General features: G+C 33.2%; 4 protein-coding genes across 5 annotated transcripts; 1 reads left to right on the forward strand and 3 right to left on the reverse strand.

Annotated features, from left to right (window-relative positions):
- Window positions 1-555: 555 nt before the first annotated feature.
- LOC106773905 (UBX domain-containing protein 1) lies at window positions 556-10,189 on the reverse strand. Of its 2 annotated transcripts, none has more exons than XM_014660673.2 (11): window positions 10,034-10,189; window positions 9,175-9,290; window positions 8,395-8,471; window positions 8,095-8,174; window positions 7,818-7,878; window positions 4,243-4,310; window positions 4,075-4,156; window positions 2,145-2,228; window positions 1,944-2,021; window positions 1,505-1,624; window positions 556-971 (listed from the first exon to the last, which is right to left on the reverse strand). In XM_014660673.2, the coding sequence occupies exons 2-11, from the start codon at window positions 9,266-9,268 to the stop codon at window positions 786-788; spliced, it is 930 nt and encodes a 309-aa protein (XP_014516159.1). In that variant the 5' UTR covers window positions 9,269-9,290; window positions 10,034-10,189; the 3' UTR covers window positions 556-785. The 2 variants fall into 2 exon arrangements, with proteins under 2 accessions (XP_014516159.1, XP_022641906.1); XM_022786185.1 differs by lacking the exon at window positions 10,034-10,189 and adding an exon at window positions 9,780-9,875.
- Window positions 10,190-10,787: 598 nt separating this feature from the next.
- On the reverse strand, window positions 10,788-13,386 carry LOC106773015. The gene is made up of 6 exons (XM_014659677.2): window positions 13,152-13,386; window positions 12,724-12,784; window positions 12,495-12,630; window positions 11,945-12,266; window positions 11,541-11,669; window positions 10,788-11,438 (listed from the first exon to the last, which is right to left on the reverse strand). Exons 1-6 carry the CDS (start codon window positions 13,243-13,245, stop codon window positions 10,984-10,986), a joined length of 1,197 nt encoding a protein of 398 aa, XP_014515163.1. The 5' UTR covers window positions 13,246-13,386; the 3' UTR covers window positions 10,788-10,983.
- A 1,060-nt stretch (window positions 13,387-14,446) lies between these two features.
- Window positions 14,447-16,671, forward strand: LOC106773845. The gene is made up of 4 exons (XM_014660602.2): window positions 14,447-15,059; window positions 15,366-15,500; window positions 16,128-16,223; window positions 16,344-16,671. Exons 1-4 carry the CDS (start codon window positions 14,747-14,749, stop codon window positions 16,478-16,480), a joined length of 681 nt encoding a protein of 226 aa, XP_014516088.1. The 5' UTR covers window positions 14,447-14,746; the 3' UTR covers window positions 16,481-16,671.
- A 1,090-nt stretch (window positions 16,672-17,761) lies between these two features.
- On the reverse strand, window positions 17,762-22,158 carry LOC106772979 (GPI transamidase component PIG-T). The gene is made up of 5 exons (XM_014659635.2): window positions 21,741-22,158; window positions 19,906-21,150; window positions 18,984-19,130; window positions 18,710-18,890; window positions 17,762-18,130 (listed from the first exon to the last, which is right to left on the reverse strand). The coding sequence occupies exons 1-5, from the start codon at window positions 21,978-21,980 to the stop codon at window positions 17,934-17,936; spliced, it is 2,010 nt and encodes a 669-aa protein (XP_014515121.1). The 5' UTR covers window positions 21,981-22,158; the 3' UTR covers window positions 17,762-17,933.
- Between the last annotated feature and the right edge of the window lie 146 nt (window positions 22,159-22,304).

Here is a 22,304-nt window from a genome sequence, read left to right on the forward strand (position 1 = left end):
TTAATGTGGAATTTATTTATATTTTTGTATATATTGTCTTTTTAATTGCATTCAAGTCTTTTTCACTATTCTTGTGGAGATATATCTAGGGCTAAAGGTGTGAGCTTGCAATGACTCAACTTGTTACATGCTCAATAACTCACCCTCTTACAAACGAATTGTTGAAATACATTTTAATGATAACTCTTCAGCTTCAGTATTAAAGCTTACAAAATGAACTTAGAAGAAGAAACAAAAGCAAGAAACTCAACCTATTATTAAAGACAAATTATTAGGCTCCACCTATTATGTTCTATAGTTCTAACCAATGTCTATGTGATACATTTTTGGATAATGATATTTAGACAACATTTTTTTGATAACATTTGAACATTGATTACGTGTCAATCTGTGATTGGTCAAAAATTACTCCATAATCAATAATAATAATCATAATCAATGTTCAAATGTTGTCAAAAAAATGTTGTCTAAATATCATTATCCTACATTTTTAAGTTTTTTATTTAGAATAAAATAATTTATGAATATTTATGTGTCATAAAGTTTGATGGGGACCAAGAATAAGTGGGATCCACCACCACCTAATGATATTTTTGTTTGTATCAAGACATACAACAATGTACAAAATACTAGAGATGTTTTTTGTTGAGATATATATATAGGTGATGTTAAATCTATAACATAAGTTGCATTATTTTCCATGGTTAAACAATCAACACTATATAAATGTTTTTGGCTTTGGATATCCACTTTTGAAACTAATTGCAGACTATGGTTGCTCATACTTAATTGTGAGTAGTACTTAAAACTCCAAAGAAAGGGTTTGTCATTGCAGAATTTAAGACAAAACCAGCTGAATTCAGCAGTGCCATGTCAACCTTTTCTTGAGAAAGATACAAGAAGTCACCAGTTCTCTCAAAACCACATAGCTCAAGAAATTCAACACCTCCATTTAAACTTCCAACTCTATCCTGTTAAAAAGACATGTATGAAAGAATATATTACATAAAAATGAGTTTAATTTCTATACACAATTGTCAACCAATAAAAAATAACTGAGTATGACCATGAAAATAATTATTATAAAAAAAAAAAAATCTTAGCAAACACATGAGTTTATGATTAGATGATAGTATAAAAAACTTTCTTTGTTAGCAAAGAAACTGGTTTGCAACGATTCGACCAAAATTATATTGATGTCCTCACCTTAATGAGAATGTTGCATTTCTCAAAAGATCATAGTGATTACTAAAATAAGAAAATAAAATTTCCAATGACCAATCAGAATGAGTCCAATGCAGGAGAATGAAGCTACAAAGTTCATGATCACTGAGTGAAGAACTTGGCTTTGTTTCGGATATGTTCTGCATGAATCTTCAAGACTTTATCTAGTATACCCTGAATCTTTAACTTTTCTAGCTAAAATTGTTTGATGAAACACGATGAACCTTACACTCCCAAAAAAGATATGTTTTGTTTAGAAAAAACATGTCTTGATAATTACCAGGAATAATGGATTATTCAGTCGTATTTTCCTGTACTTTTCCTCCTTGGGATTCTTGGCAACATTTCCAACATAGATTAGTAGTGTTTGAAAGGCTCTTCTGACTCTTGCATCCTCACCCTAAACAAAATTTTAGAATTGATAAAATAAAGAAAGAAAAAGTAAAAGGTCTTGATATCAAGTATCATCTCTATCAAAAAATTAAGGTGGTCATTCTAATCTATATCAGAAAATTAAGGTGGTCATTCTCATCTATATCAGAAAATTAAGGTAGTAATTCTAGTTTTGGAAATGAAACACAATACTTCCAGTCATTATTTTGAGTGATGTTTTTGAATGTCATGCTAAAGTGCAAGAGTTATAGAATGAACCTCTAATTACATTTTCAGATCAAAGATCAGTGAACTGTTTCATGGGAAAGAAGATATGAGTGTGTCACCTGATGGTTACGCTTCAGATTCCTCAGACATTCTCTTAACTGCTCAGCTTTTGTAGTTGTATAAACTGGATTTAACTTCTGCAGTTTGAATTAAAGTCAAAATTATTGATAACTTTTGCTCCACAACAACGAGGTGAAAAGAGTTGCTCAAAAACAAGGAACTAGGCAATCATTGTATAATAAAATAGATCGTAACCATACCTTTTCCTTTTGTGGTTTAGTAGCAGATGATTTGACAGTTCCTTGGCTTTCTGAAGGCAATCCTTGTTTAAATTTTCTATTTAACTGTAAAGTTATACAAATATACAGCCATTTTAGCATTCACAAATGCCAAGATGTATTTAGAAGAAAATTAGACAACAACACTTTTCTACTGAACATGGTACTTTCTATTTGAGGATGAACCACCCTTTATTAAGGAGTTCCTTTACACCAAAATGTTAAACAATGGAAGTTTATCATATTATGTTGTGTATCATGTAAAATATATTGGAAAAACTACATCCACTTCTTCACATGCTTTGATAAATACTTAACTAAGGAAAACATCAAGCAAATTGAAAGCAGTTCTATCCAACATGCTTATAATTATGACTGAAAAATGTGTTCAAATCCACTAAAAAACTACATTAAAATACTACTTCTGAGTTGACTGAGTTGCAAACACAACAACTGCAACCCTTGAACTGAAAAGCTGCACATTTTCTTTCTTGAACAATTTTGAACACGTCAAGTTTTTTGCATCATTACTTACATTTTCTTCTCCCTCGTTTCTCATAAGTCATCACGCAAACTATTCCCTGATTGTGTATTTATAAATTACTGGACCTTGGAAAATTTATGATAGGAAACTAACTAACTGTCACTAATTGTCAAAACAGAAAATTGGACAAATTCAACCAATTTCCTTGCCGAAATGTTGGAATTCCCTCCTTAATTGTGGTTCACAACAAGTCACAATGAATGGAAAAAGGGAGATGATCATTCCAGGGTCTTGGGATTAATCTTTGATCTTTAGACATGCACATTTATCTTTGAAGAATGTATTTGTGTTTTCTAGAAACTCATTGGAATTGTGGAAACCTCCTTTAAACCATATTGGAGAAATCATAAGAGAGTTAGAGAATTCTCTATATTCCTCTTTGATAGAAAAAAGAGTTTCATAGAGAGATCCTTAGAGATTGAAAGAAACACTTTGTAATCCTAATTTTATAGTGGAGATCTTTTTTACTGGACAAGGTCCCATGGTTTTTCCCAAGAGGGTTTTTCATGTAAAAGCTTTGGGTGTTATCTTCTTCTCTACTCTTTCATTTTTGCGATCACAAAGGAGGGAATAGGTACCACTCTTTCTCAATACGAAAGATAGTCTCTTCAAAAGTTGTTTGATAAAACAACAACAAAAGTCTTATCCCATTAGCTGATGTTCAGTAAAACCCTAAACAAAAAAAAAATAAATTGTTGAGTTTGAGCTACATATATTTCTGTTATATTCATTATAAACCACTAATCTGCTATGTTTCTGTCATTAAGGAAAATCTATTTCTAAAAACTGGTTGTCAGTTCCTCAAAAGCGTTAAAAACCATTTTCTTAAAATGGATTCCACCTTGTTCCTGTTTCTCTTCTTTGGTTGTACTTATAGTTAAAACAAGAAATATATATATATATATATATATATATATATATATATATATATATATATATATATATATATATATATATATATATATATATACACACTTTTACACAAGGACGTCATATTTCAATTGAATGTATTGTCAGAAAATGACAGCAAAAGGGACAAAAGATTCACTTATGCAATAGGGACAAAAGATTCACTTATTTGTCCATCTGTTATTGATTGTGTAGTTTATAGGAATTTATATAATACAATCTCCCTAAAATCAATGCAAATATAAGGTACTACATATCAGCTTGTGTCTATTAACTGATATTATGTATCAATATCTAATACTAGCACAATGGAAAGGAATTTTAGCCTCCACATATTGATATAGTGGCATTCTGGGACTGTAGTAGAGACTATAGATCATTGTGAAAATGAAATTGTCAACCCCTACGTAGTTTATCAAAATTTATCATGGAGATCTTATTAGAGAATTAACTTTATACCTTATCCTGCTCTAGTTTCTGTAGAACTCTCTCTCTAGCTCTTTTCTCTTCTTCTTTTTCCGCTTTTCTTAGGGATAAATTCCTGATTATAGGATAGGACAATGTAAGTTGGAACAAATGATCTCCTTATGGAAAATGAAATGAAGCAACTAGTGAACATTAATATACCGTTGTCTTTCATTTTCTTCAGCAATTCGCTTTGCTTCAAGGAGTCTCTTACCTGCTTGAATCCTCTCCTGCATTCAAAGCTATAAAAAGGTTATAAAATATCTATGCTGGTAGGTTGGATGTCTAACTGCAAGAGGTAAACCAATAAAATCATGCTACCTTTATGATTAGGAAACCAACTTGTTCAGTGGATATAAATTCTTTTAGATACAATTTGCTCACACAATTAAAACAAATGAAAGAATTAACTATTGCTTTTGGGCCAAATAGAAAGACTTATCTTAATCTACATTAGAACTTGAATTCAATTGGCATAATATACAAAAGTGTAAGGATTGATTGACTTATTATCAGTGGAATTCATCCTCGTTGATATTTTATTAGGACAGTTTCGTCACATGAATTGTCAAATTCTTATTGACTATGCTAAAACTAGTGAAGAGAAAGATGTCTCTACTTTTAAGTCAAATAAATGTGTTAGATATATTGCCTTTTATGTTAATTAGGGAAACATGTCTCTATCTTAATTATGTCATTTTTACATATTCACTTTTATTTGGGCTTAACCCACACTCTCTTTATTATAAATAAATTACTTTGAGTATTTTCTACACAGTGGACATTAATCCTATTGAATATAGTAAAACCTGAATGGGATTAATCTCTATTATGTAAAAAATACACATAGGATACTATATTTATAATAAATAAAATATGGGTTAAGATTAAAATACAAATAAAGAATAATAACAAAGAAACTGAAGATAAAAGATAAAGAGTCAATGATTCCAATCACAACATATTGTCATATATGAATAAAAAACTAGTAGAATGACAAGAACAACTAGAACATCGTGGAAACAACAAGAAGGAAATAATAAGAGAATAGGTGTGAACTAGAAACGGAACAAGATTAGAACATGAATTAAAGAACACAAATTTAATCACCACTTGACTCCTAAACATCAAGTTAAGACTCTTGGAACTTCAATCTCAAAAGAGTTTTAAAATGCTTTGAAGCTTTTATATATCAAAAGTGAATTAAAAAAGAGAGGGAATGTATATAGCCATTCAAGGTTTCCTTGTTTGAAGTTTACAATAATAAAAAAGAGGAAAATTTCAAAAATTCAAATTTGAAAATCCTAGATCAAGATCAAATGTCAAGATTAATCCCATGTGTTCCAAACTTGTATCGCATTGGCCTTGCCTCTCCTTGAATGAGACAAAACATTATTATAAGTTTTGGGGCATGAATTGGGATCGAATTGTTGTCACATGCTTATTGCTTCTCTCCTTGACCGAAATTGGTAGACTCTTTTGATCTTGATTGAAATGCAAAATAAGGCCAAATTAACCTAGACAACAAAAACTATTTGCACCTAAAAAGTACAAGAAAAAATTAATCCTAAGAATTACAAGTCCAAGAAATACAAAAGATTTGGTGGGCAAGAGCATCTCGTGTTGTCATGTTTCTAGTTAATCTTCCAGGATTGATGTTTTCTTGCTCATTTTCTTCTTCCTTATTCATGCACACTCATCATTGTCAGAAGTTTTTGATTTGTTATAAGGTTATGATCCATTCCTCCTCACATTGACAAGATCTATTAGACTAGAAGAATAATTGTGCCAACAAAAGTTCCTTTACTTCCTAAAATGTTATGCAAGAAGGAGAGGGATGTTCACTATTAAGAAACTCTAATGTAGCTAGTTTTCTTGGTAAGCTTAAGGTTAGTTTAAAGCTCACCTATGGGAAACTCCTATTTAAGAATAATGTTTACCATGTGCCTAATATTTGTTACAATTTGATGTTTGTATTTCAGCAAAGCATGTGTAAAAGATTTGAATGTGATAAAGTTATACTGTGTTAGGATATAGGGTATTGGGATATAATGGGAAAGAGGATTAGGATAGGAGGCAGAGGAGTTGTATAAATAGTTGTTTGTTTAGTGGAGGGGGGACTTTTGGGGAGAAGTAATTGTTGACAGGTTTTGACCTGTGAAGAGGGTTAAGCCTCTGATTTCATACTGTACAGACATTGTTACTGTGAATAGCATCCAATTTCATTCTTTCTTGTGTTCTCTTTGGTGAGAAAGAGTGTTCTTGATTAGGTTCCCAATTTAGGAACCTATCATACTGTCTAAATGTGAGGGTAGTAGTACGTGAATGTTATAAAGAGTAATGCTAATTTTTCAATCAGAGATTTTGAAAAGGAGTATCGCTAGCATTCTTCATGCTATACATGTGGGTATTATAGCAGTGGTTACCTTTTGTTGAATGTTTTACGAACTGAAAGAAAACTACAATGTAAAAGGTGAGTGTGACTCAATGAATTTATAGCTCGCGAGTGGTAGGCTTGGTTGGTGATAGTCCTCACTTGATAAATTCATCTTAGTCTTGATATTAGATGCCTCTATAAGACACATTTATAAATTTTACAGCAACAATAACAAATTGGAAAGAACTCATGGTGAGAAAATTATTTCATGTGTATGCATTCATGTGGAAAGAGCACAACTTGATGGCACATGTGTATCATATCATGTATGGCTTTAGAAACAAATGAACGTTTCAAGTTAAATAAATGTTATACTTCTATAGATATTTGATGGGTCTTTCAAGGTGATTTACCCAATGAGACATGAGTCATAACCCACGTAAAAGATTGACACCTCGTGCTCAACTTTTTATATTTACCCAATGTAGAACTCAAACTCATACTTGAATTCCCCTCAAGGGTGAGTACACTTACCTGAACTCCTATTAGGAAGACTTTCAATACAAAGAATCCTCACATCTAGGATTTTTCACCTATATTGCACTCACTTGAGATGATCACCAACATAAATTGTCACATTGATGGGTTTTTCAAGGGGATTTATCACAATGATTCAACAAAAATGAGACACAACCCCAAACCCACATTAGGAAAGGACACCACCTTCAACTCAAAACCTTAAAATAATGAGATTTTGGGTTTTCTTCCTTATAAGTTGCTTAACTTTCTCATATCTAACCAATGTGAGACTTCGACTCACTTAAATTCCCAACAATATTTCACCTTTTTTATGAGAAATTAAGCATCTTAAGAAAGGGACTCTAAAAGCTTCATGGATTTCTTTGAGAAAAACTGTAGTAAAATGGTATTTTGGTAAAACAACGGTTTAATGTTTGGTGAAGATGTAGTAAGAAAGGGAGGTATAGGGTAGTACACATAGGAATGTCATGATTTTATGTTTGGAAAACATATCTATATATGTGGGAAGAATAAGAAGTGTAGGTAGGCAATAATTAGGAGGAAACTGAATTTTTTTTGGTTAGAGGTGCAGTGCATCAGCTGAATTATATTTATCTTTTTAGTTTATGCAATTATCTGCTTTTGTAAGGAGTTAATCTACATTGTATATATAAGTAAAAATCAGTTTCTACCATATAATTTGTTGCATAATCCAGGACATTGGCAATTGGACCATTTGATTTACATATATTTTTCTTATTTGCAATTTCTGTCCACTGCAATGTAAGGGGTACAAAACAAAAAGCTAGAAATAAGCAGCTACATAGTTGAAAAAGCATACCTTCTCCCTTTCTCTCTCCAATCTTTTCTCTTCCTGCTCTATCCTCTTACGTTCTTGTTCCCTGCAACAGCGAAATATTAGTAGAAAAAGGAAGCAAACAGAAGAAAGAGAAATATTTACTGGAATCTTCAAATTAAAGCATTATATGAAATAATTTTTATCTTTAGTTCCAACATTTGTTAGGCAATTTCAATATGTCAAAAAAACAACTGCTCAGCATAATACAAAGAACAAAATCCAACAACTTCTTTGAAAATAGTGCGCAAGATCATAATACCTTAAACTCTGTGCTTTGATTCTGATTTCTTCTGAGATGGGGAAGGACTCGGTTGACTCTACCTCAACGTCTACATCTACCTTTAGAAATGTAAACAACTGAATAAAGTTAAACCATGCTTTTAAATTGCAACCCCAATCACAATTATGATTGTCATGAATATCTCCACAGCAATATAAAGCAACAGAATCACAGTGAATGGACCTATGATTGTCATTCCAAATTATAGAGATAAAAATTGTCATTAAGCCAAAATTCAGTAATGAATAGTCCCAAAGAAAAAAAGGGTGTATGATTTACCAATGGCATCTCATCAATATCAATGTCATTCTCATGATCAACTATCCAATTTATAGCATCTTCTAAGCTGGTATTGCCTGGTAAAGCAAAACATCTGTATCAGACAAAATATACACGTGAATGGAAAAATATCAAATCCTCGAGAACTTAAATGAACCATAATACACAACTTTTCCATGATAGAAATAATGTTACCAAACTGTGTTGCTTTGGAGTAATTACATGGTAAAACTGTTCAGTGTGCACAATACTTGTGAATATTTGAACTTTGAATTCAAAACTAAAATCTAACTTGAGCCACCTTCTTGAATCTGCTGACTTAATTTTTCTCCTTTACAGTTTATCATTGTGTAGCAAAAAATTCACACAGACAAATGCATTGAACAGAATTGTCTGTATACATGTGGTTTGGAGTTCATATTATTTCAGTTTCCTTAATTGCAAATTTGCAACTGTTTGACACAGTCCAAGGTAAGGATTTAAAAAGCACTAAGTCATGTTACACAAAATTTACAGAAAACTTTGTCATCTTCAGTCAAAGCATTAATTTTTTTTCATGGAAGAACAAGCCTCGAGTGAATTTACACGGTACACTGTTGTACATCAGTTTCAATAAAGTTTTATATTGATGAAATTCAGGTATCCCTTCAAACATTTGCCTCTTAGTAAGGAATAAAATAACCTGTAGAATAATACTACGTAACTTCTAGCACATTAAAGTTAAACACGACACATCATTTTCAATCTACATATCTTAACTTATATAGTGAATCAACATACCAGAACAATGAAGTGCTCTGGTTGCCCGTGCCTTTGGAAATCCCATTACTTCAAGGTCTTCAAGCAGCTTTTCATTCACTTTTGGAACAAACATTTTTATAAAATAAGATGATAGACTGCAAAGAAAAAGAAAAAGTCATTCCTAGTAAAATCTAATGGTGCTTAGTGTGTTTCTTATACTCACTAAGATTTCAAGATTATGAGTAACTGTGTGCTGAATGAATAAGAACAAGACACCATCACTTCTAACAGATAAAGAAAATGAAAACCACCCTCAACCAACACAAATTCCTGGATGCATGGTTTTAAATTGTGATTCTTGTCGTGGCTGCCATGTGATTATAAAATTCTACATCACAGTGGCCGAATGTGATATTCAATTGCAATTATAATTTTATAGGATTGCAAAGAGATTCAAAACCATGAATCTGTTGGGACAAACTTCTACGAACATTTCTTGAACATAAAAATAAATAAATCAGATTTTGAGAAGTTATGTAAGAAAATTTCTACAAACTAACTTAAGCAAAATGTAGATTTCTTATTAGTTTTATTCTTGATTTTCTCTTTTAGATGTCTTTATGAATAGGTTTTTCCAAACAAACCTATGTTTTGATAGACCAACAGATTTGTAGAACCACAATAGAGCACCAAAAAATCCTCATTAGGCCATCCGACTTATCAGAAAACAAAAATTCAATGAATATTATTTTCAGTGAACTACAGGTACGAAAGAAAATTGGTGAATAAAAGGAGGATTAAAAATCACGGGGAAAATCTTGCAAACTGAACTCTGACTTGTGACATTAAGCAATATTTAAATGAAAAAAAAAGCATTAAAGTTTGAATCTTGAAATACCGTTTTCAAAAGGGAGTTTGGTGATGATGAGAAGGCAACCGAGAAAGCCCTGAAATGGTATAAATCTGCTCACAACTCTTCCAGTAATTTCAGTAAGTTCAGGCAAAACCCACCAACCAAGCAACTAAACAATTGAAATGCAATGGAAGAAGATTCTTGAACTCCAGAACTGGAGGAATGTTAAAAACCTGAAACCAAATTCTGTTTGTTTCTTTTGCCATCCACATTCTCATTCTGATTCTTTTTCCTTTTGGTTTTCTTGTTTACTAGGAAAAGAACTTTGTGTCATGCATTGTGTTGAAGCACCCCTTTATGGAGTTAACTTGCAAGAAGCTCTGATCTCTGGAATGGTGGATTCAGCTGAAGTTAGGATAATTGATTTGGTTATATTTTTTTTAGCAGTATTTAGATGAGGATTGAAGAGATTTAATGGGGTAATTAATGAATTTAAAATTTCTTAGGTTGAATTAAGTTTTTTCGTTAGAAAATTTTGAAAGGAAATTAAAAATTGGTGATTTGTATAGAGTATTTTGATGAATTAAATTAGAAGGAGGTTGAGTTTAAAAAGTTAGAACAGTTATTGATCAAGGTAAAATATGAAGTTATAGAATTACCAATAGAATTTAGACATTTTATTTGTCATTTTGTCCCTGTACATCCTGACAGTTATTCACAACATCACCACCACGTCGATTACCACGAAATTTTTAGCAAAATGTTCTGCTCCACAAAATACGGACTATAAAACTGCGTGTAAAGAAAACAGGAATACTTGATCTTAAAAAGAGTAAAAGAGCAGAAGCATGAAAAAGGTGCCCCTGGTCTTTGTGCAACAGAGGTTGCTCATCTCGTTCTTTACATGCGATGGCCCACATATAGGTACCCAGAATGACATTCATCTATCTAACCTTAAACCTATAACTAATCACTGAGCTTACATCCAAAATCAACTAAATTTTCTCATCGTCACTCTCTCCTCCAAAAATGGAAGCCATTTTCATGGCCAGCTTTGCTGCCATGTCCCTTCTTTGAAAATCAGGCATCAATCTTAAACCTGCACGCATATTCCCAATCTCTGACATCAACTGTTCCAAATCCTCTATGTCAAGATATTTACCTTCGTCTGCCTTTTCATCTCCTTCAGAATCCATGGTATTGTTCAGCACATCCCTCTCCCTTTCATCTTGAATTGCATCACTTGAAGTTGTGGGCGCAGACTCTTTATCAGGTTTAATTCCATCCTCCTGTTGACCCTCTGCACTAGGATTGTTTTGAGGAGCTGACCCCCCTGCATCTAAGGAAGAAGCAGAAACCCATACTTGTTCACTTTCATACCAGGGATCAGCCGAACCAGCTGATAATACTTCGTACTCAGGTTCATAGTCAGATTCTTCAGAAGATAACTCTGGGAAAAGGATAAACCAAAATTAGTGCTTGCATTTATTCTACTTTGACAAAAGTAGCGAGTAGCATGTTCAAACAAAAAAAAGAAGAAGAAAGAAAATACCCTCTTTCTCAGAAAATGATGGTTGATTTATCCTATCACCAGATTTCAATACCATTCCAGGCCACATATGAGCAGAAAGTGCACCATGGAGACGTTCAACTCCTTGTAAATCACCATCTATGGACAAACCTGTAAAATAAATTTGAGTGGAAATCATATAATCTGAAATGGTTTTCAACATTCATCATTCTATCCCTAAAATATATGATGAGTGTTACAATTATCTATCATTAATCATCTTCCAATATTTCATTGTCATCTAAGTCACCTACCTTCCTCTCTCATTAATAATGTATTATAAGTATGACTCATCAACATCTAAACTTAGCTTTTGTCAAAGCAAAATTCAGAGTTAAATGCATAAGTAATTGACAGGTTCTTTACAACGGGAAGTGAAGTTTTACATTTGTCAAAATCAGCATTGGAAGCACATGCCTCGATGAACTCAATATTGTGATCAGTGCACCATTCTAAACACGAACTTCTGATGTCCCATGCTGGTGCCTCATCCCCCAATAAACTAGTTCCCTCTAATTCAGATATTCCATACTCTTCTGAATAACGATCTACAGCAGAGTCTTCCAGTTTCAGCAACCGCCTTCTGTATTCGGCATGAGCTGGATGCCCAGAAACTAAATCCACTTTGTTTCCAATACACAGTAATATCTCAAAGTTCTGAATATCAGTGTGAGACACCCATTCTCGAAGTGCGGCTAGGGAAGACGGCTGCACAAAAAGGGTTAATTAAAGATACATTCCATGTACTTATCACACCACTAATGAATACCAGGCACACAAAAAAAGAAAATAGTTCAAGAATAACTCTTCTGCACACGTAAAACCAAAACAATAAGCAGTGAATACAAAATTAAACCGCCATCGAAAGCAACAGTTAAGTAATCAACAACACAAACAGAATAAGTCAAACCACAATCATGAAGCGAAGGAACTAACTTCATTCATGTCAAAAACCATCACCAATGCAGTCATGCGTCGAAACACAGACATGTTACCGGCAGAATAATCATCACGAAGATGAGCCATCCATATAGAAACATCAGCAGTATAGTACTTATTATTGATAGTCCACCTGTTTATTCCACAATTAAAACAAACACACCCAAAAATTCAGAAAGATTCATAACCAAAAAGATGGATAAAATAATTCAGGGTGAACATATACCCATGGACATTCACTTCAGAAGCCGAATCAAAAGCATCCTCAACATCAACAGAGGTCAGTCCTATCCTCAACAACAGCAACGACATATATCAAATTTCAGTTTCACCCCTCAAAATAACAACAATAAACAATTCCGGAAACCATAAAGCATGCAGAACAAAGAATTGAATTAAGTAATACCAGAACATCTAGACAAAAATCCAAAACATTAAAATTGAAAAAGAAAAATAAAAAATCCTATGTTTAAAATAAAAAAGATGTATAATAATATGTCTAAGAACGAAATATGCTGAAGATGTAATTTAAAACAGTTGCAGGAGACATAATAATGAAAACCTAGAACTAATTAAAGATTAGTTAAGTAGAATAAGTTGAAGCAAGGTGAAAGAGCGAAGATTTTAGGAAAGAAAAAGGAAAGAGAGAATTACGAGATATGATGGTGCGTTTGCCAACGTTTGAGGATCCTATGATGAAGATTCCAGGTCGGGTCTGCAGATCCGTTTGCGATTCGGTAGCATCCATGGGAAATTCCGGGTTTGGATTGTTCCCTTTTACTCTGCTGTTTCCTCTTCTTCTTCTTCTTCCAGTCTCTGTAATTGTTGGCGTCACCCTTTGGCATTAATTTGGACCCTTAGACCTTGGATGTATCTAACAGATCAAGTCTTCAATGCCAAGATGTCTATTAAGTATTAATAATTACTTTTTATAATATATAATTATAAGTATTAATAAAGAAGATTACTTTTTATATTTGGTTTTTATTTAAACATCGTTTTTTATATTTTGTATTATAATCTTTGTCAAATTTTTACAATTATTAATAGAAGGATTGTATTTTATAGTTCTAAAATTAAAAGCTAAATTAGACGAAGTTTTCAAAAGGAATTAATTTTAATTTTCATCGAAAATTAAAAAACAAAAACATATTTAATTCTAAATTTTATTTCTATTAACCAACTTATACGTATAATAACACTATTTTCCTGACTCTTATAATATATTTTTAATATCCATTTTAAAAAATATTAAATTTATCGTCGCTCTAAACATGTTAAAAATGATAGATTAAAATAGATATTATTTTGATGAATTAAAATTTCTAAAAGTAGTTTAATATAAAAGGTCTTGCAAATTAACAGAATTGTCATAACTATATTTTTAAGACTTGTTTGACTTTTAATATATAATTATGACAAGAGTATTAAACATAAAATGTCTTCACTGTTATATAACTTAATAAATTATTTTGAATTATATAATTTATAATTTAATAACATATTTTGGATTGGATAGTTTAAAATATATTGTAAATTATATAATTTAAAATATTTTAAAATTGAAAAAAATATTTTAAATTACATAATACATAAAAGTATTTTAGATTATATATTATGAAATATATTTTTGAATTATGTAATCCAACCATGATTCTAAATTATACAATTTAATTATGTTATTGCATGAATTAAAAATATATCTTAAATTTCATAATTCAAAAATATATTTTAAAATATATGATATAAAATATGAATTATATTGTTAAATTACCTAATCCAAAAATATATTTTAAATTTTACAATTTAAAATATATTTTATTTACAAAATTCAAAAGTATGGAATAATAAACCTAAACTATATCTTCAAACTATATCTTCAAATTGTAAAATATATATTTGGGAGAGTGTATACAAATTTCATAAATCTAAAATCTAAAGTGTGGACATTTTCAACTTTTTAAAGGCTTCCATGGTGGTACAAGAAGAAGCCCAGGTTAAAATGTCACAGGGCCCAATGACAGATGCAGAAAAACCCATCCCATTATAGACAGTTCGAGAAAGACTCACAGTAATGGTAAGTTCTGGAAATGAAAAGAAAGGAAAAGCTGATAGGCATGATCATGAGTGATGATTTTGCATCACAGCCTGATCCAAACTTAAAAGCAACAAAGAACAGTACCTTCTGATTCTCTTGCAGAGTCACAAACACTGTTTGCTTTTGTTTGCCATTGTTGTTCTGTGTGTGGATGTCAGGGACAGGGAAGAAACCCAGAGAGATAACCATAAAGCTGCTATGCCCCTCTCTCTCGAAGATGGCCCAAGTGGTGGTGTGGGAGGACCAGAGAATCGACTTGGGCTCCATTTCGCGGGCCTTTGGGCTTGACCCATCAACACTGAGGCTGAACGGTCACTTCATCAGCAGAGGGGTGGACCTCATGGCTTCCTCCCTCACTTGGAACTCTCTTCTCTCTTTCTTCTCCTCCAAAGGCTTGCCCACTGGCAGAGACCAATGTGATGCTCTTCTCGTCACTGGCAAGCTCTGCAAAGTAGGACTCAAGCGTATGTCTCTTCACTTTCACTTTCTTCTTCTTTCCAATTTTCAGAATTCAAACTATGGTTTCTGTTACTGAAGCAAATTACATGTTTTGATTTGAATGTTGGTAATTTATTGTATTTCATTAAGGTATTGTAATTGGGGTTTTACCTAGTTTCCCATGTCATGTCTTTATGTGTTCTTGAACATGCTTAGTCAATTATATTTTTTCAATTTTACTCCTTTCTGTTATTTATATTTTCTAAATAGGATTTGTGCTTTGGTTAAGAATGATGTAATTCTCCTTAGCTAAATATGGTTGTGATGATCAGGAGGACATGACTTACTAGATTTTCAAAATGGGATTGGCAAGATGATAGAAAGTGAGAATGCTGTTAACATTAAAGGAATTCAACTGGAAGCTATCAACTTGATCAAGAATAAAAAGTTGAAAGAGAGCAGCTCAGGTACATAATTCAGTTCCATGATTATAAGTAGGTTTTATTAATAAATAAGTATATTTTCATTTGAGTCCTTACTTTAATTGGAAGCCTGAGTGGTTATCTTGCTTCTTAATCTTGTTGCCTCGTGTTAATGTAAAACAATATTGAAATAATAAAATTCACCTATTACTATTTTATATTAATCATAAAATTTCATATTGTTTAAGACATGGATATATAAATGAGCATAATACTATTTAATATTAATCATAAAGAAGCAAGATGAATCTCATATTTTTAACAATTGAATACAAAGAAACAATAGGGGGAAATGAAATAATAATTATGTCATCCAATTATGAAAAGATTATGACAAAGATTTAATTGAAAAATATAAAAATTGAATATCTAAAACTCAATTAAAAATACACAAATTTATGAGACTTAAAACTTAATTAAACATTATAAATATCATTTTACAATTCTGTTAACACCTATCTATCTTCAAGCTTCTGGCTTTCATTAGTTACATCTAGAAGTTTGTCAACATTTAATGTTATCTGATGAAAAGATCAGGATATAGTTTTCAATTTATAAGTAGCTATTCTGTGTGATGAAAATTTTTACTATACTTTTCTTTGCACTTTTCAGAAGGCGAGATTCTGAAAGGCCAAAGCTGCAAGAGAAAGCAACTATGGGAAGATGTCAACCTATTCAAGAAACTAAAAATAGACGAGGACAAGTCAGGCAAGTTCAGCATTCATTACATTTTATGGCATTGCCTTCCCCCATCCCTTCCTAAGAAAAATCTTTTATCTATCTATGACTGCTTCTACTACACTAACACATTTAATGGACTCTTCTTAGATATTGGAGATAAAATTGATGACCACTCTGGGAGCATTGCACGCAACCAGTTTACGTGCAGCTATGCAAGTAAGAATCTGAAGCGGATACGAGAAGACGAGGCAATTGTGGCAGCTAACTACAAAAGGATTAGATAAATTATGTCTCATTGGGTAAAAAAAAGAACAAAGTATAGTGCACATTTGCCATTTTGTTGTTAGTTAGTTTTTCTCTTCATTTTTGCTCTTTTTGGTAAACAATAACTGTACATTTGTGTATATGTATGATACGCTGTGAAAATATAAAAAGATGACAGATTCTGTTGAGCCAATGCTTCACAGGATGACAAGATTGAACCTTCCGAGCGCTAGGAAAATCAAATTTCTCGCTCAAGAATTGGGAATAAAGAATTATTGGCAACCTAATCTCTTTGAAAAGTTCCATGAACCAAAACTTTAATATCCCTAACTTGCATAAACATACAACTTATAATCTTCTGAGTAAAAGTCAATTGGTCCTAAATCAATAGCATAGCGTTTTGATTCATTTGGGCATCTGAAAATGATATCTCATTCTGGTTGTTTGCTTTGAAGAGCTGACCAAAATAATATTGAGCTTTCATGCCACATTAACGAGATAGATGCTCAATGTAGGGTAAAATGTGCTCTCATGTTGACTCAGTTATTTTGAACTTCCATTTCAAACAAAGTGTAATAAACTGTGTATATACCTCTTAATTGAGATCAGGAAAAACATGTTCGATTTATCGCTACAAACGACAATCGTGAGATAATAGTTATAAAATATGTCTAATGTGCGGTGAAAGACAACCATGGTTTATTTATGGTCTTTACTTGGGAAATTATGACAAATGATGGAATATCCCACCAGTCATGCCAGCCTAAACAAGTGTGCTTGAAGGATGGTGATCTCTTCAGTCAGTCAAACCAATCGTGATATGCTAAACACAGGTTGAATCCCCATGTGCATAGACCTTCAATCCGGAATGAACTAGAGGATTCAACCATTTTCCTATAATTCGTAGAACTTTTTTATGTCATTGACGTATAAGTGTTAACAGCGGCCATGAAGGGTATAGCACCTCTTAACATGCCCAGTATGCAAGCTGCATTATATAAGTACGTGCAATACTTTGTGTAAGACAGTTACTGCTACCATGGTAGGAGACTTTTGCAAGATACACTCGTATAAAGAGGTATGATACCACTCCGATCATACCAAGATATCCCTTAAAAAGACAGCTTACTGAGGTTTCTTAAATTCCTCTGGGTTGAAAGACTCCTCCGGAAGCAATGTCCACTTACTCCCATCATAAAACCAAAGCCCTGACCACAATGACTACCAATCATCAGAGTAACTAGTGCCCTCTAATGTGAAAAAGGGTATTGCACATTTTATTACTTAAAACCAATGAAAAATTAAAGGAATAAATTTTTTTATAATCAATCAATTAGTTCGTATACATTGTTTTGGTCGACTAAAAACATGTATGAATGCAAGTACACAGGAAAGTGGAAGTAAGGTTTGTATTGTACATAAAATATATGCAATCAGACTATAGTACACGGAAAACTACCGGGTTGGAAGATATCATTGTGAGTAGCATTGCCATGCAATTGCAATTCCTGCAACCAGTAATACTCTGAGAATCAATTTTGGACTAACAAAGGATGATGATGATGATGATGATGATGATGAAGGGGACGTAGTTGATTCCAATGGTCTGCCTCTAAGCTTGGCAGATAATTTAGTTAGTACTCTACGAAGGAAAACAGCTTTGCTTGCATCTACAGGTAGAAAAACAAGAAACATTAGCAACATCGATTAGTTTGGTTATAGAAATAAGACATGTTGCCTATTAATCTTGGCATTTGTGAGGGGATGGGGGCTTTTGGGCATTGGGCATTGGGAGATCCAGACCTCTGAAGTTCTACAGCTTAGGCACTGTGTTCAGAAAAGAACTCCCTTATTCTTTCTAGCAAGATACCAGGTCTCTATCAAAATACACTTTAATAATGACGAAATATAAATATTCATATTAATGGATCACCATAACCAAAAAAGCTCAAGTAGATTAACCTACCAAAATTACTCGTTTCTTTAGTTTGCTATTGAATTTGCATGTTTAGTTTGTGATAACAGCATGCAGTCATAAATAACAGAGAAGGAATTAGCCAATAATCTAGAAAACTGAGACAGAGAGCAAAGGGAAGCTTAAAGGATGAGGATGCTTTTGATATTGACGGCTATCGAGGCAGGACTTCATTTTTAATGACAAAAGCACCACGCTTGAGGATTACTCATTGTTTCAAAAAATTGATTTACTAATGTCTCAAGATGCAGACACGGCAAGAGCAGAGGTTTACCTTTGTTTTTCAAAAGTCTTTCCTCCTCTCCAACTCGTCTTCTGAGAACATTTACCAAAGATCCAAAATACAACGCAAAAACTGTGCATGTAATTGTGATGACATTATATGGCATACTGAAATCAGGAGTCGTCAAGGGTACAAGTAAAACTTCTGTGTAAGAGAGAACAGGACTCTTTTCCTGCAGCGTCATATATTTGGATAGTAAGAGGCATGACAAAGGAATATTATACGTACAAGTGTCGTCAGAAGAAAGAGTGTAAATTCAAATAACCTGTAATTTAGACAACAGCGGTGACTTGCTTTGAGATTTATCAAAAAATTGCAAACCAGCATTGAAGTCAGGAAAGCTTATTATTGCGGATGGAATGTCGAATCCTTGATTGGCATCTGGAGGGTATTCATCAATGTGCAAGAAGCCCTGTGCAGGTTAACAAAAGAAAGTCAAAATCTATTTTGATATGAAGAAACCAATTTCCTATTCATCCATCTTAAAATGATCTTAAGTGAACATAACACAGGTAGTTTCCCATTCCACATTTATGAAAAAACAATATAAGTATCACTTTTATGCCGTGGTGTCATATGAAAGGGTTAACAACTGTACTTATATTTTACTGTCCTAGCCAATTTAAGTGAAGCCCATAACCTAAATGGGCAATTCACCTATACTCAAGTAGGGTCAGAGTTAAGCATGGCTTAGTCACTTTCATCACTACTTCTAAAAGGTTGTATTACCAAATTGATATTTCCTCATTCCTCCTCCTGCTTTCATATACTATTAACAGCAGTCTAACTTTCATACTCCCTCTGATCCACAATGACTACAGTTTAAGGTTGTCCACACGTGGTAAAAACAATAATAAATATACTTCCTTTTGGAATAGTTTTGCTGAAATAACCTCACTCATTCTATAAATGCGTTACTTTCAATAGGAAAGAGAAAGTAGATATTAGGAAAAAAAAAAGTAATGATCTATAGAAAAGTAAGACATTTAGTCAATTTAAAACTTCTTATTTTATGTGGCTAAAAACGCAGTCATTTTTGGAATGGAGGAAGTATAACGTAATGAGTTCCTTATTAAGTTTTTGAGATGACTTACAGACATTAACTTAAATAGTTTGATGTCAATAAAAAAAGTTAGGTAAATATTGAGAGGAAGAACTACAAATGTAAGTAAAGAATTTGAGCAAACCTTGTCAAACTCTATACTCAATACAGCTGACTTCATTTCACAAGGAAATTGGAGGACTAGCTCCATCATCCCTGGGGATACTTTGTCTTCAGAAGGTGAAACACGCATTCTCTCAACAAAATCTGTGAGTACTCGAGGTCTTTCATCAACTAATAATTGCAAAGTATGATAATATACTTTAACATACCAAGGCACAACTTGGAGAACATTAACTTGCAACTTACACCTCTCTTCAATATTATTGGTTACAAGTCCCTGGGTCATTTCTGTTGATTTCAAGGATATTGCAATAGCACCCCTTTCATTTCCACTTCCCATCAAAAATCTACTAGCATAAAAAGGTGCATGTGGACTGGACCAAACAATTGGATGCTCCCACGATAGGCCTAAATCAAATTGTTCAGTATCCTTGTAATCTTTGATTGGGTATTCATACAGAATTGAGGAGTCCTTTCCCAATTCTGTATGCACCCTTTTGGGAGTAACAGACAATTTAAAGCCAACGTTCACTCTATAATCTTCAGGACCTGTGTCATTATTAGCAGATTGAGCAGTATTCTTATGGAGATTCTCAAGTTGAGCAACTAGACCTTTATCAGCATGAAGGTAAACATTACTCAGCTTGGCAAGGACACATCTTCCACTGATTTTTCTTCCAAATATTGAACTCAGGGACCAGCTTGGTTGTATCTTTGCTTTGCTGACATGGTCCATATCAGCATTCTGATCATTAGGCTGGAGTACAACTGTAAGTGTTTGTTCTAGAATAATTCCTGATCTTGACCCATCTGAAGGAGCAGAGGACATTGTCAAGTGCAACCGCTGGGAGTGGTAAAAGCTTCTGTAAATAGATGGTCTATCCATTAAGGAAGAGAGACCAGCTTTATCTCGACAGGGAAGGAGTTTCAACCAGGGTGTAAGATTCTCAGTGCAGACAGCTTCACGTGGCAGTGTACCATATCTTAAACTACCCAGAGCTGATTGAAATGCCCATTCAGGCGCTGAATACGTTGTAGAAGACTCCAGGAAGTTGATGGAAGCACAAAAGAGACCTGATAGTGAATGGGTTAAATTTTTCCAAGAAGCATCAACCTGATGTGGAGGGACATCAAAAACTGCCCACAATTCAACTCCTGGAGGCTTTGCATTATGACTTGATATTGGATCAAATCCACCCCATCTTTCATAGTTCCATCGACCTTGTGTAAAAGATAACTCCATTGACTTAACATGAAACTTCTGAACCTGTCCGTTAAACAGTAATCCTCTTGTTACTTAGTATATTCAGAACAAACTCTATATATAAGCAACCAGAATGTAACAAACCTATACAATGTTGCTGATACCAGAGTAAAAGCACAAAAAGCAGCAAAAACTAATGGGTAAGCAAGGAAGAACCACCAATAACTACTTGCAGCAGCAGAGCAGCCATATATGCTTCCCTAAACATATACAAACAATAGCAAAACGCATTTTTCCAAACTCTGCACCCACTTTTCTGCATTCTATCACAAACCCTTTTTACTTAAAAAGCAATATTTCTTAGAAACCAAAACAATAAGTTTTCCTTGTTCAGGAAACAATTAAGAAAAGCCGTCATCTCTCCATATTTAGCACAAACGAAAATGTCGACACACAATTAAGCCAATGGTTATGAATCCCCACATCAGACTTCAAATATTTCTCAGAAGATTGTTTTGCATCTACATTATTTTCAAAAACTTAACAGCGTCCCTTACATCAAAACCACCGAAACCAAGGCATGTAAACAAATAAAAGCTATTCGTACGCTTTCATTCACAAAAATCACAAAAAAGAAAAAAAAAAACACGGACCAGCTGAGAAATAGATTTGGGGAAGAGGTGGTGGTGACGAGCAAACGAATCGGCGTCGAGAGGAGCTTCATTTTGGAAGTGGAAATGCGCGAGAATCTTGCGATCGGGCAAGGGCTTCAGCAGCAACTCCTCCGAGAACTCTTCTTGTTGTGTTGTTGTGGCTAAAACCAGAGAGAGTAGAAGAAGAGGAAGAAGAAGAAAAAGAGAGAGAGGGAAAGTGGCTTTGGGAGGAAGAGCCATGGGTTGCGTCGTTTCGGTTGGTCTTGGAAATGCTCGGCGAGTGAGTCACTGTGCGTGTCTGTGTTGTGTGCTGGTTACTACACAGATTCCGCCATGGAAATTGGAATCGCAGTTTCGCATGTGTCCCCTCGTTTCAGAAATGGGGCCTCTACTTACTGCACCCCTGAATTACTATAATTTTTTTAAATGGTTTATTTCAGCAGTGAATTTCATAAATATATGAATGAAGAAAAGAATTATAAAATACAATCCTTCTATTAATAATGGTAAAAAATTGACAAATATTATAATACAAAAAATATAAAAAATGATAAAAATGTGTTT

Source organism: Vigna radiata, chromosome 9 (assembly GCF_000741045.1).
Source record: "Vigna radiata var. radiata cultivar VC1973A chromosome 9, Vradiata_ver6, whole genome shotgun sequence".
In the NCBI taxonomy this organism is placed as follows: Eukaryota; Viridiplantae; Streptophyta; class Magnoliopsida; order Fabales; family Fabaceae; genus Vigna; species Vigna radiata.